The 23,785-nt window shown below is 39.2% G+C and overlaps 2 protein-coding genes across 4 annotated transcripts in view; one reads left to right on the top strand and one right to left on the bottom strand.

Moving 5' to 3' along the window:
- Window positions 1-12,081, top strand: part of UBASH3A (ubiquitin associated and SH3 domain containing A) — a 38,749-nt gene extending 26,668 nt beyond the window's left edge. The window contains exons 9-15 of the mRNA XM_084617535.1: window positions 1,243-1,351; window positions 3,046-3,168; window positions 4,034-4,126; window positions 5,291-5,435; window positions 9,991-10,097; window positions 10,616-10,722; window positions 11,702-12,081. Coding sequence (XP_084473661.1) covers window positions 1,243-1,351; window positions 3,046-3,168; window positions 4,034-4,126; window positions 5,291-5,435; window positions 9,991-10,097; window positions 10,616-10,722; window positions 11,702-11,839 — 822 coding nt within the window. The 3' untranslated portion in view covers window positions 11,840-12,081. The remainder of the gene's footprint in view (window positions 1-1,242; window positions 1,352-3,045; window positions 3,169-4,033; window positions 4,127-5,290; window positions 5,436-9,990; window positions 10,098-10,615; window positions 10,723-11,701) is intronic.
- Window positions 12,082-17,183: 5,102 nt separating this feature from the next.
- The window catches only part of RSPH1 (radial spoke head component 1), a 30,785-nt gene continuing 24,183 nt past the window's right edge, over window positions 17,184-23,785 (bottom strand). For 2 of the 3 annotated variants that reach the window (XM_084633115.1, XM_084633117.1), the window contains one exon: window positions 23,099-23,749. In XM_084633115.1, coding sequence (XP_084489241.1) covers window positions 23,676-23,749 — 74 coding nt within the window. In that variant the 3' untranslated portion in view covers window positions 23,099-23,675. Of the gene's footprint in view, window positions 17,547-23,098; window positions 23,750-23,785 lie in introns of those variants that run through there. The other variant, XM_084633116.1, reaches the window with a different exon arrangement.

The following is a 23,785-nucleotide window of genomic DNA, read 5'->3' as shown; positions in this document are numbered from 1 at the left end:
TTAGTATATTCTGTCTGCAGATCCTTTCTTCTGACCTGGTAGGAGCCTGAAATTTGCAAGAACCCTGCACATTAGAAACAAAGGCTCTTAGAAATACTAATCCCCAGAAAAATGTAGCTAGCAGCCAGAATGTAGAGGATGTCCTGCTCAAAACCAGACCTCATCGTGTTTCCTTCAGCACCCTGAAAATATGATGACTTCCATGGGCATAACACCTCCTTGACACCATAGTTTGTGTGCTCCTCCTCCCTTCTCTCACAGAGCCCAGCTCCATGTTGGAGTTCTAATTTGAACTGCAGTATGTTTCTTGCAGAAGTTCACATGTTCATTTTGAGAGGCCCTATGATGGAAGTTGCTCCTGCACTCATGTTCCCTCAAAACAGAAAAGCAAGACTGCAAAACCCTGAATCATAATCTTCCCACTGCAGTTTATTAATATCTCTTTCTAAGGGTACTGCATGTGTGCAAAGCAAATGGAGATGTGACTGTAGCATGGGTAGACACACCCATGCTAGTTTTAATCTCGCTAGCATGAGTAACAATCATAGTGGCATGGATTTCAGCTCAGACTAGCTGCCTCAGTACAAGCCCACCGGGGACCCTGAGTACATACTTGGGTTGTTAGCCCACACTGGGGACCGTACGGCCACATCTTCACTGCTATCGTTACCTTGTGCTAGCTAGATTAAAGCTAACATGGGTGTGTCTCTCTGTGCTACAACCACTCCTCCATTTGTGTCATAAATACACCCTCAGACGCAAAACAAAATCTGTCGCTACTGAGATATAATAAGATGCAGTGTACAGTGGAAAATTTGAATGCAGGTCTGTCTGTATTGTAAGGATTCAAATTCTCCTTACCCAGCTTGCTCTGTCTATGTTAGTATTTTAACATGTGTTAGTTAAAACAGCTTTTTCCTAGTGTAAACATGGTCTTATAACCTAATCTATAGCCACTGAAGTCATAGTTCTCTTTCCATTGATTTCAGTGGACTGTACAGGAGGCCTTATATTTCTATGTGTCTAAGCATCTCATCTGTAAAATGGGAATAATACGACTTCCTTTCTCCCACCCTTTGTCTGTCTAGTTTATTCAAATGATTGTAAGCCTTTCAGGAAAGGGACTGTCATTTAGTATGTGTGTACAGCACATTGCAAGTCTGATCTCAGTTGCAGGTTCTAGGTGCCACTGCAATAATATTAACTAATAACACTAAAATGTAAATGTGTCACGTCATCCAGCTTTCTCAGACTGTTGCTCTCAGAAGAGGCCTGTTGGTGATGCGCCATGGGGAGAGAGTGGATCATGTTTTTGGGAAGTCCTGGATTCAGCAATGCTTAACTGCAGATGGTAAATAAAAGAACAGGAGGACTGGACCTTGGCAAACCAGACTGAAAAGAAAATATTGTACCATGATGGCAGTGATGCGTAAAGTCTAAATTACTACTTGTAAATGTCTGCAAACCAGACTAACTTTAGTGCTGAAGAAAGCAGTTATTCAGAAATACCCTTCCTACACAGAAAGCCTAGTTGTATCATACAGTCAAAGTGATATGGTAGAACCTTAGAGTTACGAACACCAGAGTTACGAACACCAGAGTTACGAACTGACTGGTCAACCACACACCTCATTTGGAACCAAAAGTATGCAATTGGGCAGCTGCAGAGACCAAAAGAAAAAAAGAAAAAAAAGATAAATACAGTACAGTACTGTGTTAAACATAAATTACTAAAAAAATAAAGGGAACGCTTAAACAAAAGGTTTGACAAGATAAGGAAACTGTTTCTGTGCTTGCTTCATTTAAATTAAGATGGTTAAAAAGCCGCATTTTTCTTCTGCATAGTAAAGTTCAATACACATATTAAAGTGTATTAAGCCAATGTTTGGCTGTAAACTTTTGAAAGAACAGCTATAATGTTTTGTTCAGAGTTACAAACATTTAATAAATAAATTGGTTAGTCTCTAAGGTGCCACAAGTATTCCTTTTCTTTTTGCAAACATTTCAGAGTTACAAAACAGCCCCATTCTCCAGGTGTTCAGAACTCTGAGGTTCTACTGTATTTGAGATATGCACAATCGATATACGATCTATAGTCACTGTACTTCCCATGTAGTCATCCTACATACGCAATACTGCACAAATAGAGCTGTGTGAAACTTTACATTTTTGTCTCGAGTTGATGTGCAAAACATGAATTTTTTACCAGCATTTTCAGAAATTTAAAAAATTGATCAATGACCAAATTTCCCTATTTTGTGTGGATAGCCATAGCTTTTCAACATTACAGTGTTGATCAAAATCATGACGCTGTGCTAGTCAAACCCAGTCAAGAATAACTGGAGTAGACAATGAGATTTTGTGGGGAAATGACCAAATGTTAACACTGTCTTAGGTGGAAAGTCAACGTTGAAGGTTTTTTTGGCCTTCAAAGCATGATTCTGAGGTGAAAAAAAATTTTATATGTATACATTTGGGCATGAGGGTGGGAGAGGAATTGTGTTTTGCTCATGGTCTCCTGGGTTATGTTGGAAATCAGACAAGATGACCATAATGATCCCTTCTGCCCTTAAAATCTGTGAATTATTTTCTTTTCTATTTTGCTATGAAAACATTGTTTTTTGATAACTTTGGCAATGGAAAAAAAGGGTTTCCACCACTCTGATGTGAATATATGTCTCCGGTGAATTTTACAGAGCGTCTGTTTTCTCTGGTGTTCTGCCACTCTGGAACTCAGAGGACATGTGTCATTCTGTCAGAGGGTTCTCTCCCTGGCTGTCTTTCCCAGAACCTAATGAAACTGGGCCATAGTGAATAAACAATTTCCCTGGTTTGCTTTGGTGAATGTAAAATGCAGTATCCCTGAGGTAATATTAAGGAATCACTCACTCCTTTTGTTCACCAAGGGGACAGTTAGGTTCGGGTTTTCAGAAATAGTTGCCTAAAATGCAGAAGAAAATTATTGTGCATGCATAACAGAAATGCGTTATGTATGTATTACTACGGCCTTTATATAGAGGGATGAAATGTTCTGTTTTGTTTTAGGAAAATACCACAGAGCAGATCTGAACTTCCCTGCCAGTCTGCCAAAACGAAGAGACAGCATCAAACATTTTGAATATGATCCTCCTTTATCATGCTGTGGTGTTTTCCAGTCTAGACTTGTAGGTAAGTTAGATATTATTCTAATAGGAATGAAAAGGGGTGGAAGAAAGACTTCTGTAATCTGCGAAAGTGCACACAGGCTTTACCATAGGAATGCTTCCTGGCAGCGTAACTGGTAGAGTTCCTTTATGGGCAGCAGGAAAGGGACTTTGCTCTTTCACGTGGGAACTCTACAGCAGAGTGGAGAGCAGGGCCAATTTCTCATGTAGTGCAAGAGCCAGCCTGCTACCTTATGTCAGGGAAGGGTCAGAGCAATGTGACACAACACTGTACATTCTGCTTCTAGTCTGAACCGGAGCAGTGAACTGTAGCATCCCTGTTGGCTAGCTAGAGTGGGGCAGGACATGCAGTTTCTTGGTCTGTAGACTGTGTGAGAGCAGTTCATTGGGAGTATTTGATATTTGAGCTGTATTGGATAATCAGATTGAATACATCTATCCATGATGTGTTTCTGTTCCCTGCTTTGATGAGTATAACTCTCAGAAAAAGGGTTGTGATGAAAATACCTGTCTTTCTCTAAGTGCCATTTACAAATTTAAAATTTACTTTCTGTGACTGTTTTTCTACTTTCAGAGTAGCAGCCATGTTAGTCTGTATCCGCAAAAAGAACAGGAGTACTTGTGGCACCTTAGAGACTAACACATTTATTAGAGCATAAGCATTTCCTTTTCCCAACAAATATCCCTTCTGGTAAGCTTGTTCACCAGAATATTTGTGGAAAGTGAATTAAGTATTTTTGGAAAGTGAATTAAAAAGAGGCATGAGCGCATTCAAAGTCAGTTTATTGTAAAGTTCAAACTAATATCTGTGGGAAACATTTTGCAGTAGTACTAATGATTGTAAAGAGCAACTCTCGTGTGTATTTCAGGAGAAGCTCTGCTGGAGAAACAAGAGGCAGTTAGCCATGTATACTGTTCCCCTGCACTCCGCTGCATACAGACAGCTCAACACATGCTAGAAGGTAGGTTAGCAAAATGGTTATGTTCTTATGCCACACTGGACATTTCTGAGTCAATCTTCTTCTGAGCCAATGACAGTGGAGCAGCTAAAATGTTGCATGGCTTTTTGAAAATTTACTTTTGCCTTTAATCGGGGCTGACAGATATTTCTGTCTAGAGCAAGGGCTAGGTGATAAGTGAGGAAGTAATAAAGTTTCCCTGCTATAATAGTACAATCATATTCAATTGAATTATGTCCAATAAAGTTAAAACAGAATCTAATGTTGTATAAGACAAAGACATATCAGAGTAAGTAGAATTTAACTTATTGGCTAGACTCAAATTGTTATACTTAACTCTTCCATGAATGATTTTGGTCATAAAATCAAGTGTTTCCATTCCATTGAGGGGAAAGAAACCTGAGACTTTCTCCTGGAAGTTTGCCTTTGCCAACAAGAGGTTTGAGACCGCCACATTATTAAAAACTAGTCTTTTTAAATGAAGAATCCCGCATGATAGGTGACTCATAAAATTTCTTTTAAAATCACAAAGCCATGGATGATAAGACTCTGTGATTCCAGAACTGGGAAGGAACACTGCGTTTCTGCTGGGAATTCACATCACTGTGGCTTTCTGAGAATACAGAGTAAAACTCAGGTTACCTCTTTAACAGGGAGATTTTTCTTTAACACTATGTTTATAGGTTTGGATTTACTGCTCCACATAGGCCCAGTGAACTACAGGGTATATAAAAATAGCATGAAACAATTTTCTTCTTGATATTTACTTACCCTGTAACACCTTTGAGGAGCGAGTTGTTGTCTCCATCTTGTTCTGTACCCCACAGAACACAGTGGCATCACTCTGCAAATAACAAAGGTTTGAGAATAATGGTTTGAGAATTTACACTTACAGTCACTCTGGCAAGAATATAATATACTTTCTTCTCCTCCCCGTGGGTTGCTAGCTTCAGAACTTTACCAAGTATTGTTTATGCATGTGGAGAAGGGTATTTAGAAGGACTGAGACTCCATGTAGTCAACATTATGTGTTCTTAATGGTCTTTGTTTTACATTATATTTTTACTTTGTTAATAAAATTATTACCAGGAATAAGGTGCCATGTGAAGTCAAAGCTTAAAGCTCTGAATGCACTTTTCCTTTTTAAAAATCTCTTATTTATTGCAGGGCTTAAATTAGAACAAAAAATTAAAATCAGGGTAGAACCTGGACTCTTTGAATGGACCAAATGGGAGGCCAACAAAATAATTCCCTCCTTTATGGCACTGACAGAACTGACAGAGGCTGCTTACAATATAGATCCCAGTTACAGGTAAATGCTGCACGTACAGTATGTTAATGTGTATTTCTGATACCTCTCTTGTTTTTGGCAGTTCTTAAGTCCCACAAGACAGTGTTGCAATGAGTGATTCAGGATTTAGGCCATTGACTTCAACAGAGAGATTAGGGGCTGAGTAAAGCCTATTTGGTCCCAAGATATGATGTGCAGATATATAGTTAGTTCTTTCACAACATAATTCACTGCTTTTGGGCAAGGTGACATACTAACGGGCAAATCATTCTTACATGTATACAGATGGGTGAGTGTGTGCGTAGGGTCTGAATCCTGTTCCTATCAAAGTGAATGGCATTGACTTCAAGTTTGCAAGATCAGGCCTATGGCTGATTATCTAAATATTTTAGACTCTCATGATGGACATCCATATTTTTGTTTTACTTTTAGCTAAAAACTATGAGCCATGTTTTGCTAAATGTGAAAAAATTCCCGTCATGTCACATTTCAGCCAAGAAAGAATTGTATTGCATTTTGATGGGGGGTGAGCTGGGGAGGTCAAGTCCTTTCCTTGGTGCACAGCTCAAAATTGAGTGACGATTTCAGAATTTGTCCCAATGGGGGCTGATCTCACATGATCCCGTAGCTGCCAAGATTCGCCCAGGTCCACATGTGAACTTCTCAACAGTAAGAAAAAGTCACCAATTTTCAACTAAGCCCCTCTAAACAGCAAGTGTAAGGGAGACAGACCCCATGTCCCACACACGCTGGAGCAGGGAGTTGTAGGAACCAGGGGCAGCCCAAAGGTGTTGGGGGAAGAGAGATGAACAAAGCAAGGCATATGTCATTCTAATTTTATAGGTTGTCGGGATGTTAATGTTCCATTAAAATAGATTTCTGCATTGCATTCTGTGCTGTTTTTTGTTTTGCTCAAAAATAATCACTGGACTCGGCAAAGTCTCCTTTCTGGTCCCTGCCTTCCACAATGCAATTCTGTGGTTTGGTGCAGGTTCTGAATGTTTGTAAACCACAGCAGAACAGGAAACGACAACAGGCCTTGAATCTATTCTAGCCTCTTTTCTTGTTCACAGTGCCATGCTGCATTACCCCTGCAGTGCATGGCCAAACCCAGAAAAATCACTCGGTCAATAAAGGTCCGTAACTCTGGGGTTTCCCATGTGTGGACAAGTGAAAAAGTGTTGTGCCTTTATAGTATTTCTCAACACAGAGCAAAATCCTTAGTTTCAGAGTGAGTGAATAGACAACCCCTTTCATTTTCCTAGGTTCAAAATTATTCACAGCAAAGTTACTATTTTCCCTAGTTTCTCACTTTCCATACAAACTCACTAATCTAAAAAAAAAAAAAAATCAGTTGCTATAAGACTCCACAAAGTCAGGCCATGATTGAAGATGGGTAAAGTGCTTAATGGGTGGAGGGGAAAACTGTAAAGTGTTGCAACATTGCAGCCAGCCAGCAACTGAAATATCTAAATAAACTATAAATATGCATTTTGTACATCAGTGAAAACAGTGCAGCGTCCTTCCCCAGATGTTGCATGTACGGCGTGCTGGATAATAACATGAGAAGTCTCCATGTTTCTAAAACAAAACTGGCTCTTTAATAAGACAACTGTTTGTAGAGTTGCTGCAACTGCAGCTAGCATTCTAGTCATATGCACACAGACTGGCTTCCTGGTGCCTTTTCCAAACCCTTCCCTGCTGAAACCTGTGCTCCTTCCTCCGAGTGTCATTCAGGAGTAAAGCTCACATTTCTATTCGCTCTATCCCCACCCCACGTGAGTGATTATAAGAGACTATTATGTCCTAGCCCCAGTCATCTGCCATAAATCAGAGTTAAAAAAGGTTAATTCCTGTCACATGGCCAGGGTCAAAATCCACTGTCTCCAGTAGCTACTGTTACCATATTCTCCGGATACATGTAACTTTGCAACACCATTCCTTCCAACTCCTTTGGCTCCTCCTGTCTTCAGAATCCTCACTATTATTTCTTTTGGGAAGAGCCATTGCACGTGTTTCTTTTCCATGTTTATGGCCAGGCCAATTGAGGTCTAAGCTTTGCTTTTTAACTCCATCGCTGACTCTTGCTCAGTAATGCTGACCCTTGCTATCGATATACAAATATTATAGTCCTCAAATACTCCATCACCATGGGGGCTCTCCAAATTAGTAGACGCCATCAAGGTTTCACATCACTTTGAGTACTTTTTGCAGAAGATAGCATCTCTAGGTCACAGAAGAGTCAGTGAAATCTGTAACCTTCCTGAAAGGACTGTGCTCAGTGGTGAGATTTTTGCAAAGTCAAGTAAGATATCTCTACCCACTGATTCACATTTAGATTATTTAAGTAAAAGTCATGATCATCTTCTGGTCACATCCCTGATCACTCCCCATCAGTAGAGGTACTCAGTCTAAACTAAACTGATCTTTAATGGCATTAAAGAAGCAGCATTGTAATGGATAGGGTGCTGGACTGGGCGTCAGGATACGTGGGTTCTGCTCCTGAATCAGCCACTGATGTGTTAGGCAAATCACTTAACCTCTCTACTTCCGTTTCCTCTTTCACATTTTGTCTTTCTTGTCAATTTAGATTGCAAGCTACTTGGGGCAGGGACTGCTTCCACACATATCCAATATGTAGAGTACCTACAGTATGGAGCTTTGATCTCACTTGAGGTCTCTTGGCATTACTGTAATACACAGTATGACCTAGTATCAATGATCACACACTGAAAGATATCTGCATTCCTCACAGGTTTTTAGTTACTACTTATTCCCTGCTATCTGAATTGGTGCTTGGATACTCTGTTGAATGGGTCCCTGTAAAAGTAGAGGAGGAACACTTAATCGCCTATCTAGTCATTGTATCTCTTATTCAGTGTTGGTCCCATGGTTTAAAAGCTCTGAGGACAGTCTGAAATTCACGTTTGTACTGTCTGACAGGTATAGTACAATAGCCCTACCGTACATCAATCTACTTTCTACATTTTCACTGCTCATGCTGCACGCTGGTTTTAAATGGGTGAGATAAGATGATCAGATTCTGATCTTCTGTCTGGTTGAAAGAAGTTAGCTGGTATAGTTTCCCAGAACACAGTCATTGTATGTGGCAGAGCAACATGTAGCTGTGCAGGTCTCCAGCTAACAGAAGAGGTGACTTTATAGGAAGAAATAATGAAGGAAATAAAAACTTTCCTTTGTCCGTTTACTCGAGACTTGATGGCAGAACCCTAAATCTTTCAGGCCAGATCCTCAGCTGTTCAGTGGAGATACGCTGATTTATAGCGGCTGAAGATCTGGCCCTTAATTTTTAAACAATATTTTTTACATGCAGGGGACACCTATATGTAAAAGAAACTATCAGGTCAGATCTTGAAGGCAAAACTGCCCAAAATCCTAAGACTGGCCCAATATTAATAAATATTCTTACTGGTCTTTATAAAGATTTATTTTTAAGTAAAAAGCAAACAAGGATTGTTTAATTTGCTTTGTCAAACCAGGTACAGGTAGGGATTTTTAAAGGGACACTAAAGCCAAGGGGCCAAATCCTGGAATCAGCCATATCATTGGTGTCAGTGGGAATCATAGAATATCAGGGTTGGAAGGGACCCCAGAAGGTCATCTAGTCCAACCCCCTGCTCAAAGCAGGACCAATTCCCAGTTAAATCATCCCAGCCAGGGCTTTGTCAAGTCTGACCTTAAAAACCTCTAAGGAAGGAGATTCTACCACCTCCCTAGGTAACGCATTCCAGTGTTTCACCACCCTCTTAGTGAAAAAGTTTTTCCTAATATCCAATCTAAACCTCCCCCACTGCAACTTGAGACCATTACTCCTCGTTCTGTCATCTGCTACCATTGAGAACAGTCTAGAGCCATCCTCTTTGGAACCCCCTTTCAGGTAGTTGAAAGCAGCTATCAAATCCCCCCTCATTCTTCTCTTCTGCAGGCTAAACAATCCCAGCTCCCTCAGCCTCTCCTCATAACTCATGTGTTCCAGTCCCCTAATCATTTTTGTTGCCTTTTGCTGGACTCTCTCCAATTTATCCACATCCTTCTTGAAGTGTGGGGCCCAAAACTGGACACAGTACTCCAGATGAGGCCTCACCAATGTGGGAGTTCTGTATAAGTAAGAACTGAGTACAGACTTCAGGATTTGGCTCAGTTTTTAAGCCTAAAATCCATCCTACCTGGACAATGATTTTTTTTTAATATTCTTGCCTGGAGGAGCCTATATTTGTTTTTTGTTTTTTCAAACACAAGCATTTCTCGGGTATAATTCTTATAAACTGCATGATCCATTGTGAGGATTACTAAGGAATGGTTTCTGCTACCCTTATTCACATTGGATAGTATCTTATTCTGTGAGTTCCTCTATTGGATTCAATTGGACTACTTGCAGAGAAAGCTACTGTTTGGTGTGAGTTGAAGTACCATGCTTCAGATCAGTGCAGTCTCTCCGGTAGAGATGGTGTAGAGGTACCGGTTTGTTTACTGAGCTTTGATAATGTTGATAATGTCCCAACAGACAAACAAATGTTACCTAGATGAGTGACTCCTCTGTGGTTTTTATTATCAGATGTACTTTCCCACTTTCCTCCCTGGTGCCGTCGGAAAGTTATGAAGAGTATATAAGCAGATGCTCTACAGTTATAAAACAGATTGTCAGTGACTGTACAAGAAACGGTAAATATTTCACATTCTCGCGTTCAGAGCCTCATGTTTTCAACGACAGGATCAGAAACAGCTTTGCCATATGAAATACATTTAATGTGGATGCTTGGTATTGCCCTGTCTTTGAGGTAGATTATTGAACATCATACTAAATTAATATATCTATTACTTAAAATAGAAATAGACAAGACTAAACATAAGGCAGTAAAATACTCCATTGCTAAATCATATTATATGCAGAGTCTTAATTTGTCAGGATGTGACTTGATGCTGTAAGGCAGCTTCTTTTCTCTTTTTTTTTTTTTTTTTAAGCTTCATTCCCCCCTCACCCCCCGAAGCAAATGCTTGCTCTCATTAGTTGAATTGCATGAAACATACCAAACAGGATATTTACACCTGCCCAGTCTATATGTCACACAGCTCTGCAAAGATAAACAACACAAAAACAGCCAATAAGCATAACCAACACGCAGTGAATTGTAAAGTTACAGTTTTCTTTTTTCCTTCTTTTAATTATTTTGGTGTCGCAGGTATTATCCTGATAGTGGGCCATGGCTCATCCCTGGATTCCTTCACTCGACCTGTCCTAGGGCTCCCTGCCAGAGACAGCAAGGATTTTGCCCCATTGGTTAGAAAGGTAAGAAGTTTTTCCAACAGGAAGCTCTTGCCCACCATTTTCTCCTTGGTATATTTTCAGTAAGGAACATAGTCAAGCAATGGGCTGTTTGTTTTTTCAATTGCTCAGGAACGAGAGTTACTCCGTAGTTCTAGCACACAACTGGCTGTCAAAAGATGTGAGTTCTACCAGTCAACTGCCATGTGACCTTGGGCACGTCATGCCCTCTCTGGTGAAGATTTTCAAAGGCACCATGGCACCAAATTCCCATTGAAAGTCACTGAGAGGTACACACCGAACTGCCAGGTGCGCCTTTGAAAATCTACCCCTGGGGGTCTTGGTTTGTCTGTCACTAAGATGGATAACTGCGTCCCCTCTGCATCTCCCAAGGTGTTGTGCGGCCTACGTCAAGAAACCACAGCTCCCATTTGGAAAAGTCGGCCTGTAAAGCGGTACAGCGAGGTGCCACGTTCACTGTGCCTCAGTGAGCCCAAATCGTATTCGCTCACTTTAGGAATAAAAAGGTGATCTGTGTTGCCAGCATTACAAGCTCATCCCGGGATCCGATGACCAGTCAATGCTTTCTGGTTTGTGCCACAATCACCGGTAACACAGATTCTGTAGGCCAAATATTCCCTTCCATTTTACCTGTTGCTCTGGTGTTAGGGAGGGAAGAATTTGGTCAGCAGTGTGTTTATTACTGGTGATGATGAACGACATAGAAAGAACATAGCTTGATCATCAGATCTCTGGAAGGGCTTGTGGAGCTGATACAAGCCCCACGACTGTCCAACAGATAAGACTCCCTCATGCTACCAACTCATTTTAAGTCAAGTGGGAGAATATCTTGATATGTATTCCTAAAACACTCTCAAGGTACACACCCCTGTTCCACGGTGAAAACTGTTTAATTACACTGTGCTTTCAATCTATATGGTATGTCTTCCCCATTTCCAGTGTATTCAGGAAAGTTCTAATACAAATCTCTCTGTTTTTCCAGATACCTTCACTGGGCATGTGTTTCTGTGAAGAGCTTAAAGAGGAGAATAGATGGCAGATGATTAACCCACCAGTTAAAACGTTAACCCATGGATCAAATGCAGCATTTAACTGGAAAAATGGCATACTGGACAGTTAGAATCTATACTCATTCATTATATATTTCAAAAAAGAAGCGAAGACAAATATTCTTCCTCCTGGCTCAACACAGGCCAGTGGTCTGTCCAAAATATTTAGATCTTGAGGGTATTTTCCTCTACTACTTGTATGAATTGTCAACGCACGGAAAGCACTTTTGAAGTTTTTGTGCCTGAGTTCTGTTCTTGTTACAGCAACACAGAAGAAAAAACCTATTAACTGACATAAAAATGAACGATCATTCATCCAGTGCTGAAGAATGAACTTTTAAAACTCTTTATTTAGACTAACATCTGCAATGATATATATAGATATATATATAACTGACTATAAGTCTCATTGCTTGATGCACTCAGGAAAACATATGGTTATGTCTTCAAGAACAAAGTACAATCAATAAAGATTTAGATATTTTGTTTCAGACATGTAGACATTTTGTTTTCTTATTGATTGCTTCTAGTTTATCCAGAGTATGAGTGGACATGATGTATCATACAGACTATTTATTTTCTTCTGATGCATAATAGGGTTCCATCACAGGAGCTTTTCCATCAAGCAACTCACAATGCAAATATCGCATCATTGTTAATAAATGACTTGCAGAAAAAAAGTTTAAGAAAACTGAATTTATGGCCTCATTGTTGCTAAAAAAGATTGTACAATACATTGTCCTAATGGTCACAAGACCATGTTGTGGGTAATTCTACCCGCTGAAGGTTTTCTGAGATGACTGTCACGTAACAGAACTGCACAGCTTGTTTCTTATTGTTTTACCCCCAGACCTGAGATGACAAACTTTTTGGTTACTCACAAACCATGTACACCATTTCTATCCATTCCTTGTTTGTTTAAAGGGATACCGACCCAAATGCTCACAAACGCTTCTTCAAAAGATTCATATTGCCTCTTTAAACTATCCTCCTCATAATGCCCTGACTATCCCATGTGAAAATGGGAGATTTTGTTTCAATGAGAAATAAATGAGGTCCCTAATTCCTCTCTTATGTTGTCTGACATAGTTTTATTTTTCACTCTTAGACATGACTCATTCCCCGTTTCTTCCTAGAGCTGAGCAAAATTTTTCAGACCTAACTTTTTTTCCTCCAAAACCCCCCATATTTGGATCAACTGAAGCATATTAATGTGTTGAATTCAGCAAATTGTGTTGGTTGGAAAAAAATGAACAATAATTTAAAAAAACATTTGTTTTGCAAGTTGAAACGACTTCTTAAAAAAATTACTTCCATTTTATTTTTAAATAATTAAAAGGGTCAAAAAAGTTGGAAACCGAACAATGGGTGGGTTGATCCAAAACATTTTTTAGCGGTTCAACCACCAAACCAAAAAATCCATTATTTGTCCAGCTCTAATTCTTCCTTACATCTCACAAACCCTTAACGTTGTCTCCATTGACTTTCTGGGTATACTGCAAAGCCTATCTTTTTATTCAGGCTTCTGGGGAGACAGAGGTATGGGGAAAATTCAATGAGATCTTTGCAAAAATAGGTGCCAAACAGCCTGCTAAAATTAGATGGTAACAGTCAGAGTAGTCATTAGAGGGACAGAAAAACATTTTCTATATTTAGGACTAGATTTTCACTCTGATAAGTGCCGTGGGTGGGTTAGTGTCAACCTCTGGATGGTTTGCTTTGATTTTCTGGTTTTGAGGAAGCTATTTTTTTATTTATTTATTTTTGTGGCAAATGACCAATGTTACTGTGGTGGGTCCCATGCTTCTCCTTCATGTAGGGGAGTCAGGGTGCCACTCCTTGCCCCTAATCTTGGTCATTATGGACTCTACTTAGGCCCCAGTGGGAGAAAGAGGGGAGGGGATCCAGGTCTGCTTTACTACTCTGGGTCCCAGCCCCTTCAATTTTGTGAGCTGCTTACCCTCTTTCCTCTTGGATAGGGTTTCCCTCAGTCTTCTGTGCCAGGGGAACCCCTCTGCTTGGACAGGGTTTCCCTTCCCCTAGTATGGTTTTCAAGCTAGCAGCAACACTCCTCCAAACACTAGTCTGCTCCTGATCCTTCCCAAAGCAGGGGAGTTTTATTAGGTCTTGGGCGGGGCCTTAATTGGCTCCAGGTGCTCCAATTACCCTGTACTGTAATAACCTTTCCCTAGTCCCCAGGGACTAAGGCCTTCATCAAAGGAGGGCTTAAATACTTCCCATCTACCACTCTCCTGCTGCCTTCTGGCCCTGCTGTGTCACAATTTTAAAATGTCATTGCACTTTTAAAATTACACGCAATGCACCCAGCACCTGGATGGGTGCTTTTTAGTCTTGTTCTGGACCCAAGGTCTCTCCATTCAATTTTATATGTTGTAATCAGTCAACAATAGTACCCCACCAAGTAACCTTCTAGCGCTCCTCTATCCAGGCCTGACATAGACAGCAAACTGAGTTTGTAGCCTGATCTTGGATCCTAGGAAGCCTGCTTCAATTTGCTCTCCTTGCTCTGTAGCCACATGCTCTGCTCTCCTTTCCCACCTCATATCCCACTTCACTTTTCCCTGCTATTATGAAAAAATGGCCAGGTCAGTCACCTCAGCACACTTGTCCCCTCTACAAACCCAGTGAACGGCCTTGGCTCGCTGTCCTAGGGGAGAGGGAATCTGCAAGCCTCCCAAGCTTGCTTCAAGAAGGATGAACCAGGTATGGAGACTTACCAAGATGTAACAAGAGTGAGTCAGAGCTGGAATGATAGCTGTGCTCTAAGTCCAGGTTGCAAGAGGGGTGGGATTTGTTCCTTAAATGACACCTTGTAAGAGAGGGGAGTTGTGGAATGCTCCCTGTTTGGAGATACAGCCAAAAGAGTGCAGAGAGAAAGTTTATAAGATCCACCTCAGGTTTCTACCTGTCACAAACATACCTGTCTGCAGGACATATGACTGGAACTATCAGCTGTGGAGAAGGCAAAACTTGCTCAGTTTCTGAATTTTTTTAAATTGTAAATGATATTTTTTAAAAAATATATAATTATCGGTCAGTATGGTCTGTCTTGTAAAACACAGTGGAAATTTTCCTTTACCTGTGTTGAAATAATTATGGTTTGCCCTTCTATAGCATCTCTCATGCAAGGATCTCAGGGCACACTACAGACATTGTCAGATAGTTTGGGCTCATAAATAAGTTTTGCTTTAAAAAAAAATAGAAATGTTTAAAAGTCTTCCAACTCTGGAAAAAAATAGCATCTTTTCTCTCAACAGAACTGCTCTTTTGGTGACACCTAGTGACTATAAGGATTAAATAAATCCATTACATTTTATTCCTATTACCTCTGTACAGCTAATGGAGCTAAGAGACACCAACTTGGAATCTATTCCTGCTTATGCATCATTAACATAATTGTCCACTAAATTTCCATCAGTTACACCTGTACAAACTCCTTGACAGGCGTGGGGTGAGGGTTCCACAGGTGTCACTGACAGCACAATTTAAAGATAGTGGACTAGCACAGGTGTATCTGAAGGATATATCTAACAGACCTTTTATTACAGGTCATGATGTGCAAGAACATCCTTTGAGTCTCAGTTTCCAGCTTGTGGTTGTAGGGCTGGCAATTTTATAAATACTTGTGTTATCTGTCGGATGCATATACTTGATATGGAAATCAATGAGACATTAAACATGGACTCCCACAGTGTGCTAGTTTCATATGCATTTCTCAGAGCAGACCTACACTTTAACTTATTTAAATTAAATGAAAATAGAAGGTTTTTCTGGATTTAAACACTTCTTTTTGCTGTTTTTAATACAAACATTGCAGCATTGTGCTAATGCATGAGAACCACAGACTGAAACTGTGCAGTCTACTTTTGTCCATGTCAAGGGTGGTGAAAGAGTAATTAAACATCTTCCAGTTTTAACAATTTAAGGACATAGATAAGCTGCTCCCTTCATGAGAACCCCCACACCGGGGTCCACTTCCATAAAACCGTTTGTCAGTGCCTCAAATGATAAGAAGACTTGTTTTAAAAAAATTGGCCAATATTTTCAAACTTAAAAATAAGAGTGACCTAACTTTAATAGATGCTGAGCACCTGCAGCAGCACGTCTGAAAATCAACTCCCTCTTCAATGTGATACATTCATAAATGTGAAATCAATTGCGGAATACTTGCAAAACCCTGGACTTTTCTTTGAAAGTTTTCAGCTTGATTAATGTGAGTAGATAAAAGGTAAGAAGTCTTTTCCAACTTCTTCATTCTTATGAAACTTTCAAAATAGACTTTAACCTATTGCATTTGAATTTGGTTTACCTAGATCTCTCTCTGTTTAGCTACTTAAAGGAAACCTGAAAAGGAATTTTTTAAATAGGGTTATATACTTTTGGAGGTGGGGGGTGTTTAATAGTGTATAAAAAGAACCTGAATGTTTTTATATTAAAAAATTCTGCTTGCTTTTTTTGGTTTAGAAATATTAGGAATATCAACACTGTTCTTCTCTGTGGGATGTCGGAAAGAATGCATATTGTTAGCGCTTTAATTTTTATTAAAGGGGTGAGGGTGTTGAATCTTCAATAACGCTTCCTTTTTCCAAAATGTTAATTAGTCATTGAAGTTAAATATGTGTTCAAAAAAACCAGCTGTTCATTTTTAACAGTCTATCTAAAAATCCCTTTCCCTTTTAATTACTCATGGTTCACTCTGTTGGCTCTTGTGATATCATTATTTCACTAAAGTCTTTCACAGGCCAGACAAGACTTGAATATATAACGTTAAAAAAGAAAAATTACCAATTTTTTAAAAAGGCAATCCATTCTTTTTTCCCTTTGCGGTTACTTTTGAGAAATTCTATATAAGAATTCAGTACTATCATTAATTTACAAGGACACTGGGGGAATATACTGGAAATGTAAAAAATTCATGTCTCTAAATGTGATCTCCTGAATTAAGTGACATACTGCCCCATAGATTAATAGGGAAAATATAGCATTTCTTGTTTTGAGCAAAAATTAACAATAGTCTAAGAGCCAGTCTCGTGTGCATGTTTTGAAGCAAAAGAGATAGGAAATAGAAATATAAAAACAGCCATACTGGGTCAAACCAAAGGTCCATCTAGCCCAGTATCCTGTCTTCCAACAGTGGCCAATGCCAGATGCTTCAGAGGAAATGAAAAGAACAGGAAATCCACAAACTTATCTAGTTCTTTTTTTAACCCTATTATAGTCTTGGCCTTCACAACATCCTATGTCAAGGAGTTACACAGGTTGATTGTCCATTGTGTGAAGAAATACTTCCTTTTGTTTGTTTTAAACCTGCTGCCTGTTAATTTCATTGGGTGACCCCTAGTTCTTGTGTTATGAGAAGGAGTAAATAACTGAAGGACATAAATCCACACCGTGTAGAGGTCAAGCACAGAAGTTTATTACGTACAGCGCTGAGGGAGTGTTACCTTGCTTATTAGGCTCAGAGACACAGTTAATCAATTGATTACAATGGAATATATGGATTTTTCATGGGCGGGGGAAAGTGACAGGGTAGGCAGTCCCACTTCCCTGGATAGCGCTAACAGCAAGACATGATAGCACAGTAGCCAATGGTCAAAGGTTACACAATGTCTCCGCCCATGGACTCAAGTTGACAAATTAACATTTAATTAGTACTTTAATAAATGTATTAGTATAATATAGATATAGATATATTGAATTCTGATTTGGGGTTCATAGGAATGAAGTAGCTCCTTTGATTGTTCAACAGATATATATCTAGGGGTAAAAGCAAAGAAACAGTAAAAGTATATGGCAATAAAAATTGTCTTTCAAGTTGTTCATTTGTGTTTTAAGGCAGGCATTGGTCCCTGGGAAAGGGAGGTGGGAGGAGGCCATATCTTATACTGACATGCTTGAACCTTTTATAAACTCAAGGTTGAATGTGTGGCAAAAACATCTCCCTAGAGAAAAAACTAACACAACGGAAACAGGGCTTCTTTGTTCTATTTGCAACTTTGAAGAAAACACAATTATCGCCCCCAACATCTGGTGTTTTGCTGACCAGGCATATCTTAGCAAAATCAAGGTTATCTTTGGTTATTTTGCTTGCTTTTAGCTATTGCTAGGCCTCTGATCTCTTGACCGAACTCTGGACTTTGGGCCTGTATACAAATCCATATACCAGGTTATTACATCAGCAATGGATTTTAACCCTTCAATAACACTTCCTTATTTACTTTCTCTACACCAGTCATGATTTTATAAACATCTATCATAACCCTTAATCGTCTCTTTTCCAAGCTGAAATGTCTCAGTTTTTTAATCTCTCCTCATATGCAAGCTGTTCCATATCCCTTATAATTTTCGTTGCCCTTTTCTGTACCTTTTCCAATTCCAGTGTATCTTTCTTGAGATGTGATGACCAGACCTGCACACAGTATTCAAGTTGTGGGCATACCATGAATTTATATAGAGGCAATATGATATTTTCTGTCTTATTATCTATCCCTTTCCTAATGATTCCCAACATTCTGTTAGCTTTTTTGTCTGCCACTGCACATTGAGTGGTTGTTTTCAGAGAACTATCCTCAATGATGCCAAGATCTCTTTCTTGAGTGGTAACAGCTAATTTAGACCCCATCATTTTATATGTATAGTTGGGATTATGTTTTCCAATGTGCATTACTTTGCATTTATCATCACTGAATTTCATCTGCCATTTTGTTGCCCAGTCATCCAGTTTTGTGAAATCCCTTTGTAGCCCTTTGCAGTCTGCTTTGGACTTAACTATCTTGAATAGTTTTGTATCACCTGCATACTTTGCCACCTCACTGTTTACACATTTTTCATTTTTCCAGTGATCAATTAATAATTTCTTGTTTTACATATAGGCAAAAGAAAAAGTTTGAAGTAGAAACTGCAAATCAGTTCTTCTGGTCTTATGTAAGGGAGGTAAATTGTAGTTGTTTGGGGCTTGATAATACAGATCCTTGCACCTTGTGCAGTCATTTATACCTGTGCAAGTGAGTCTAAAACACTATCCAATCACACATACTCCCTCACTTTGCACAGGTATAATTATCACACTAGGGGCAAATCAGTGAGCCAGACCTTTGGCTATGTCTCCACTACGATTTTGCTTAAAATCTCCCAGTAACAATAGGAAATTTTAAGAAAAAGATACATGTAGACAAGGGCTTTGTTCCTCAGCTCAACAGACTGCTAAGAGTAGACATTTACCTATGGAAGCCTTCTTCCTTATACATGAAGAACGATCGAAAAAGCAGTGTAAAAGCTCAGGACAGAACTCAGACCAGTCCAGTCACATTGGGAGGGAGTTAATGAATCACCAAATTATTTAGGTCACCTCATCCACCCACTCTGTTTATAGTGGAGATAGAAGGATAGAAGGTAATAAGTGCTCCTCAATCCTTTACCTGGGCTTGTGATTAGGACCTGAGTGTTTTGCAGAGATTGGGTTCCATGAGGGTGGGGTGGCCTCATTCCAAATCATCTTCCACCATCACCCAAATGCTGAGAGGAAAAAACCCTGTTGAGTGTGTTGACATTTATTTTACTTGCTTTCCTCCTCCATTATCCTCTCTCGGAAGGGGGATTGTGTACAACAGCTGGGGAAGTCCATGGGCGTATAGTTCCCGCTCGTGTGGTAGGAGGACCTGTAGCAGTGTGGAGGCCACAGGACCTCCATGGAGATAACTCTGGTGGAGCATCCAAGGTCTGCATGGTTCTCGAGAACTGATGTAACCTGCTGCCAGTTCTGCATGTGTGTGGTGTGTGTGCTCCATGCCCCTCCCCTCCATGAACAACCAGGTGAGAACTCTGTAAATGGGATTTTACTGAGTTTTCTGTACTCTCGGTGAAGAAATCCTGCATAGGGGATGATCTGCCCATAAGAATGTAATAAAGAAATTTTAAGGCCCCGATCTTGGAAGCACTTAAACAAGTAATTTTACTGATATGAATGGTCTTATTTAAGTCCATTGGACTACTTATGTGCATAAGCATTTGCAGGATCTGGAACTAAGTCTGTGTCTTGTTTAGGTTTCAGCTGAAATAAGGGGGGGAAACTTTTCACCTTTAAATTCTTTATTGATTCTACAGGAAAATGTATACCTCAGAGGATTTAAAATCATCCTTTTGATTCATAGTGGGTACTTGTGTTGTAAATCTGTTCACAAAAGCCCAGGAGTCTGGTTTTAAAATATTTCAACCATCATTCATTGTCCAGGGAGGGCAAAAGCAGCTTGTTCTGAAATCTTATGCTAAGAAGCCATTTCCAGCAGTTCTTCTCCATCTTGCCACCTGAATACTGGCAAACTGAATGAGTAATACACTAAATGGAAAATATATGAAGTATCATCTATCTCCAGTGACAATACAGGCAAACAAGTTTGCCAAAACATCAGTTTAAAAACCAGTGAACCAGATGCATATGTAGTCCCATAAATTTAGTTGAGGAAATCATTAATTTATTATCTTCTATAGTATTCAGGATCAGGATGTAAATCATTTGTTATGTCACTAAAATAGAAGATATTTCATGAGTAACATAAGTACAGCACAGGAGAATAACTGTGCTATTTGAAAATCTCCAAGAAGTGGTTTGTGAAGAAGTTGGCTGAAAAAATTGCAGTCAATGAAAATAACTCTGTAAGAGAGAGACTGTGTGTGTGTGTGTGTGTGTTTTGTGAATATATACACATATGTGTATAAAATTCAGAAAGCAACTTCATGTTTCTTTATTCCATTTTCCTCTCCTTAACTTCTGATCTCTGAAGTCTTTTAAAATAGTGTTAACATTGGTATCTTTTCCTAGTTTCTGAACTTTATGGGCTAAGATAGACCCCAATCTGAACACCTAAAAAAAGTTTCTGCTAGGTTAGAAGAACCCACACTCTCTGTAAATGCCTGAAACTGGCAGCAGGACCTTTTGCAGCAGACTCCTGCTAGAAAAGTGATGAGAAAGATGTTCATTCAAGATCTGCTGCCTGTGAAGTCTTTTTAGAAGAACAAAACAGGGACTGTCAGCCATGACTCAGAACATGCAGAGGGCTGGGAAAGAGGGTTTATCAGTAAATTGGGCTAAAGTGTAGTTTCCATTGCAAGAGAAGTGGCACAATAACAACAAACAAGATAAATTAATCTGATTCCAGAATCCATGTGCAGAACCCTTTTTGACTGTGCTCCATCACTGAGCCCACAGACTGTGATGTCATAATCTCACCATTCTAACATGAACATCCCCTAGCGCAGCAGCAGGAGAATGGAGAGGAAGACAAGAAGGAGAGAGAGAGGGAGAGGCATTATTTCTCAACATTTATCACAGGTACCTGCTAATAAATCAGTTTTTTTCAGGCTCTTGAGGTGCTTGTTTCTGATTTAGGGCCTGATCTTGTAGTCTTTACTCAGGCAAACTTTTTACTGACTTCAGGGTCAGAGCTCTGATTAGTCATTAGCGGTAAGCAAGCTGAAACATACTGCTGAAAGATGTTGAAACAACAAAGATGGTATAACTTCAGGCCTCTGAGGAAAGTAGGGAAAGGTTCTTAGCAGCCCTGGCTACACTATATGTAAGAGGATGCGAAGCACGTGTCATACCACTAGAGGTCATGCATGTCTCAGTTCTAAGGGTAGAAATGGTGCTGTAGCAACATGAGGAAGAAAAGGGGAACAATGTATTATAAAATAAGTCTGTGGATTGAACTTTAGTTGCTATATCCTTATTTGTTCTGGGTGGGTGCAGGTTTTATAGTTTGCTCTGCACATTGAGATTGTACCATAAACCCCAGTAAGGATTACAGAAACAGGAATGCAGTCCAAATGCACCAGTAAATACACTTACAAAAAAAATGCTTTTAGTTTCCTGGAAGTCAGTTCATGGATAAGCCTGAGGAAAAAAGAAAAGGAGGACTTGTGGCACCTTAGAGACTAACAAATTTATTTGAGCATTAGCTTTTGTGAGCTACAGCTCACTTCATCGGATGCATTCAGTGGAAAATACAGTGGGGAGATTTATATACACAGAGAACTTGAAACAATGGGTGTTACCATACATGCATCCGATGAAGCGAGCTGTAGCTCACGAAAGCTTATGCTCAGATAAATTTGTTAGTCTCTAAGGTGCCACAAGTACTCCTTTTCTTTTTGTGGATATAGACTAACACGGCTGCTACTCTGAAGCCTGAGGAAAAAGTAATTTCATAAACCAACCAAGAATGAACTCAGCTTGAACTGAAGACAACCTTGAGATAGCAGGGACTGATTAACTAGGTCATGCAGCTGTTCACCAAATTTGCCTCTGACTATGTTAATGCTTGCATATAATAGAATTCTAATTTATGTGAGTTCTTCTAAAAAAGAAGGAAAATTTACACTAGCCGTGCCATTAATGGAAATATAATATTTCCATTCACCCAGGAAGCCATGTAAGGAGAGGAAGAATATTCAATAACTAAACAAGATAACCACATAAGAAGCTCAACTTTAAATGTAATAAGGAATTGCAAACAAAATTCCAAGCAGGATAGGAGAAAAAAATTAAATGAGCATTTCCTTAATAAGAAATTGTAGACAGGAGAAAGATTGCAAACCCAAGTGATAAACTGTATTTATTTTACACCTATCACTTCCTTTTTAACTATCTCTACTATTAATTTCCAAACCTCTACAACAACTTCAGATAGGTTCTGTGTTACAATAAAAAGAACCTGACACTAAAATGTTAACTCCTTTTCCCCTTAATGTGGAATGTCACTCAAATTATCCTGGTCTGAGGTCTAGGACTAAAATATTTAGTCCTGTTTCAGTAACATTGATATCTCATGACTCACCAGGGCTAGAAACAGCTACTTTACCCCAAAAGAGACCTGTAAAATATCTTAGGAACAAACTTGCCAATACATACATACTTGGCTTAACTTTAAGAACGTCAGTAGTCCTGTGTGAAGTCAATAAGACTACTTGTATGCTTTAAGTTAAGCAAGTGTTGAAGTATTTGCAGGATCAGGGCCTAAACATTGTATCAACATGGGGGAGTTAGTGTTGTTATGAGAACCTTAAATTTGTATTGTCTGAATTTTGTGCAGTCAAATTTGCAATTTTAGCATTTTGTGGTTAGTTTCTTCTTATTTTGTTTTTCTATAAAGGGAAAAAAACCCCATGGCTGAAGCACTGAGATTTTGCAGCTGTTTTTGTGCTGTTCCACTCAATCACTGAAGATGCACAAAAACTGTACACTAGTGCAATTTTTTTGTGCAACTCCACACTGCCACAGTCTTTGAAGTTAGTAAAACTGCTGAAGAAGCACGTACAAATGTCATTTTAATTGCTTTATAACATCAGAATTTCAAAAATATTTTTGATGATGTGAATTAGTTTCCAACGTAGAGGCTTTGTTTTGGTACTGCTCTTCAGGACTTTGAGGACTATAAGATCCAAGGTTCACCTTCCCGCGAAAAATTAGGCATAGACCAATGCCACAGTTAAGATACAGACTTCAGTGAACAATGGTTTGATATGTTATGGGAAATTACTGAGAATTTTTCTTCTTGTTTCTGTAAACTCCATTTTAAAGTAATAATATGAAGGAGTCCAAAGATATTGCCCGATCCTGTAATCACTTACACAAATGAGTAACTTTATCCATGTGAGGACTCCCACTGAGTTCAACCAGTGGTTACACCTACTGTATATAGCAAATAAAATGGACTTGAAGTTAGAAATCATAAACTCTGAGTTCAGAAAAACACCCAAAAAGGCATTTTCTATACAAAGTATCCCAAAGAATATGTTTATTCAAAACAATGTAACAGACCTTTCAATTAAATAAGAATAATACAGGGCTATGGTACCTAGCTTTTTTCTGTGTAATTTCCTTATTTGGTTTTATTCTTCTTTATTTGTTTCTGCCTCCTCTGATTCCTTTGATTCTTCCTCCTTCTCTTCTAAACTAGTATTTACTGTTTGGGGAAAAACATGAAATTTGGGGTACATTT

The sequence above is a fragment of the Lepidochelys olivacea genome (genome assembly GCF_965140295.1).
Source record: "Lepidochelys olivacea isolate rLepOli2 genome assembly, chromosome: 1".
Lineage (NCBI taxonomy): Eukaryota > Metazoa > Chordata > Testudines > Cheloniidae > Lepidochelys > Lepidochelys olivacea.
The sequence above is the reverse complement of the archived record's forward strand: the minus strand, read 5'-3'. Positions and strand labels throughout refer to the sequence as shown.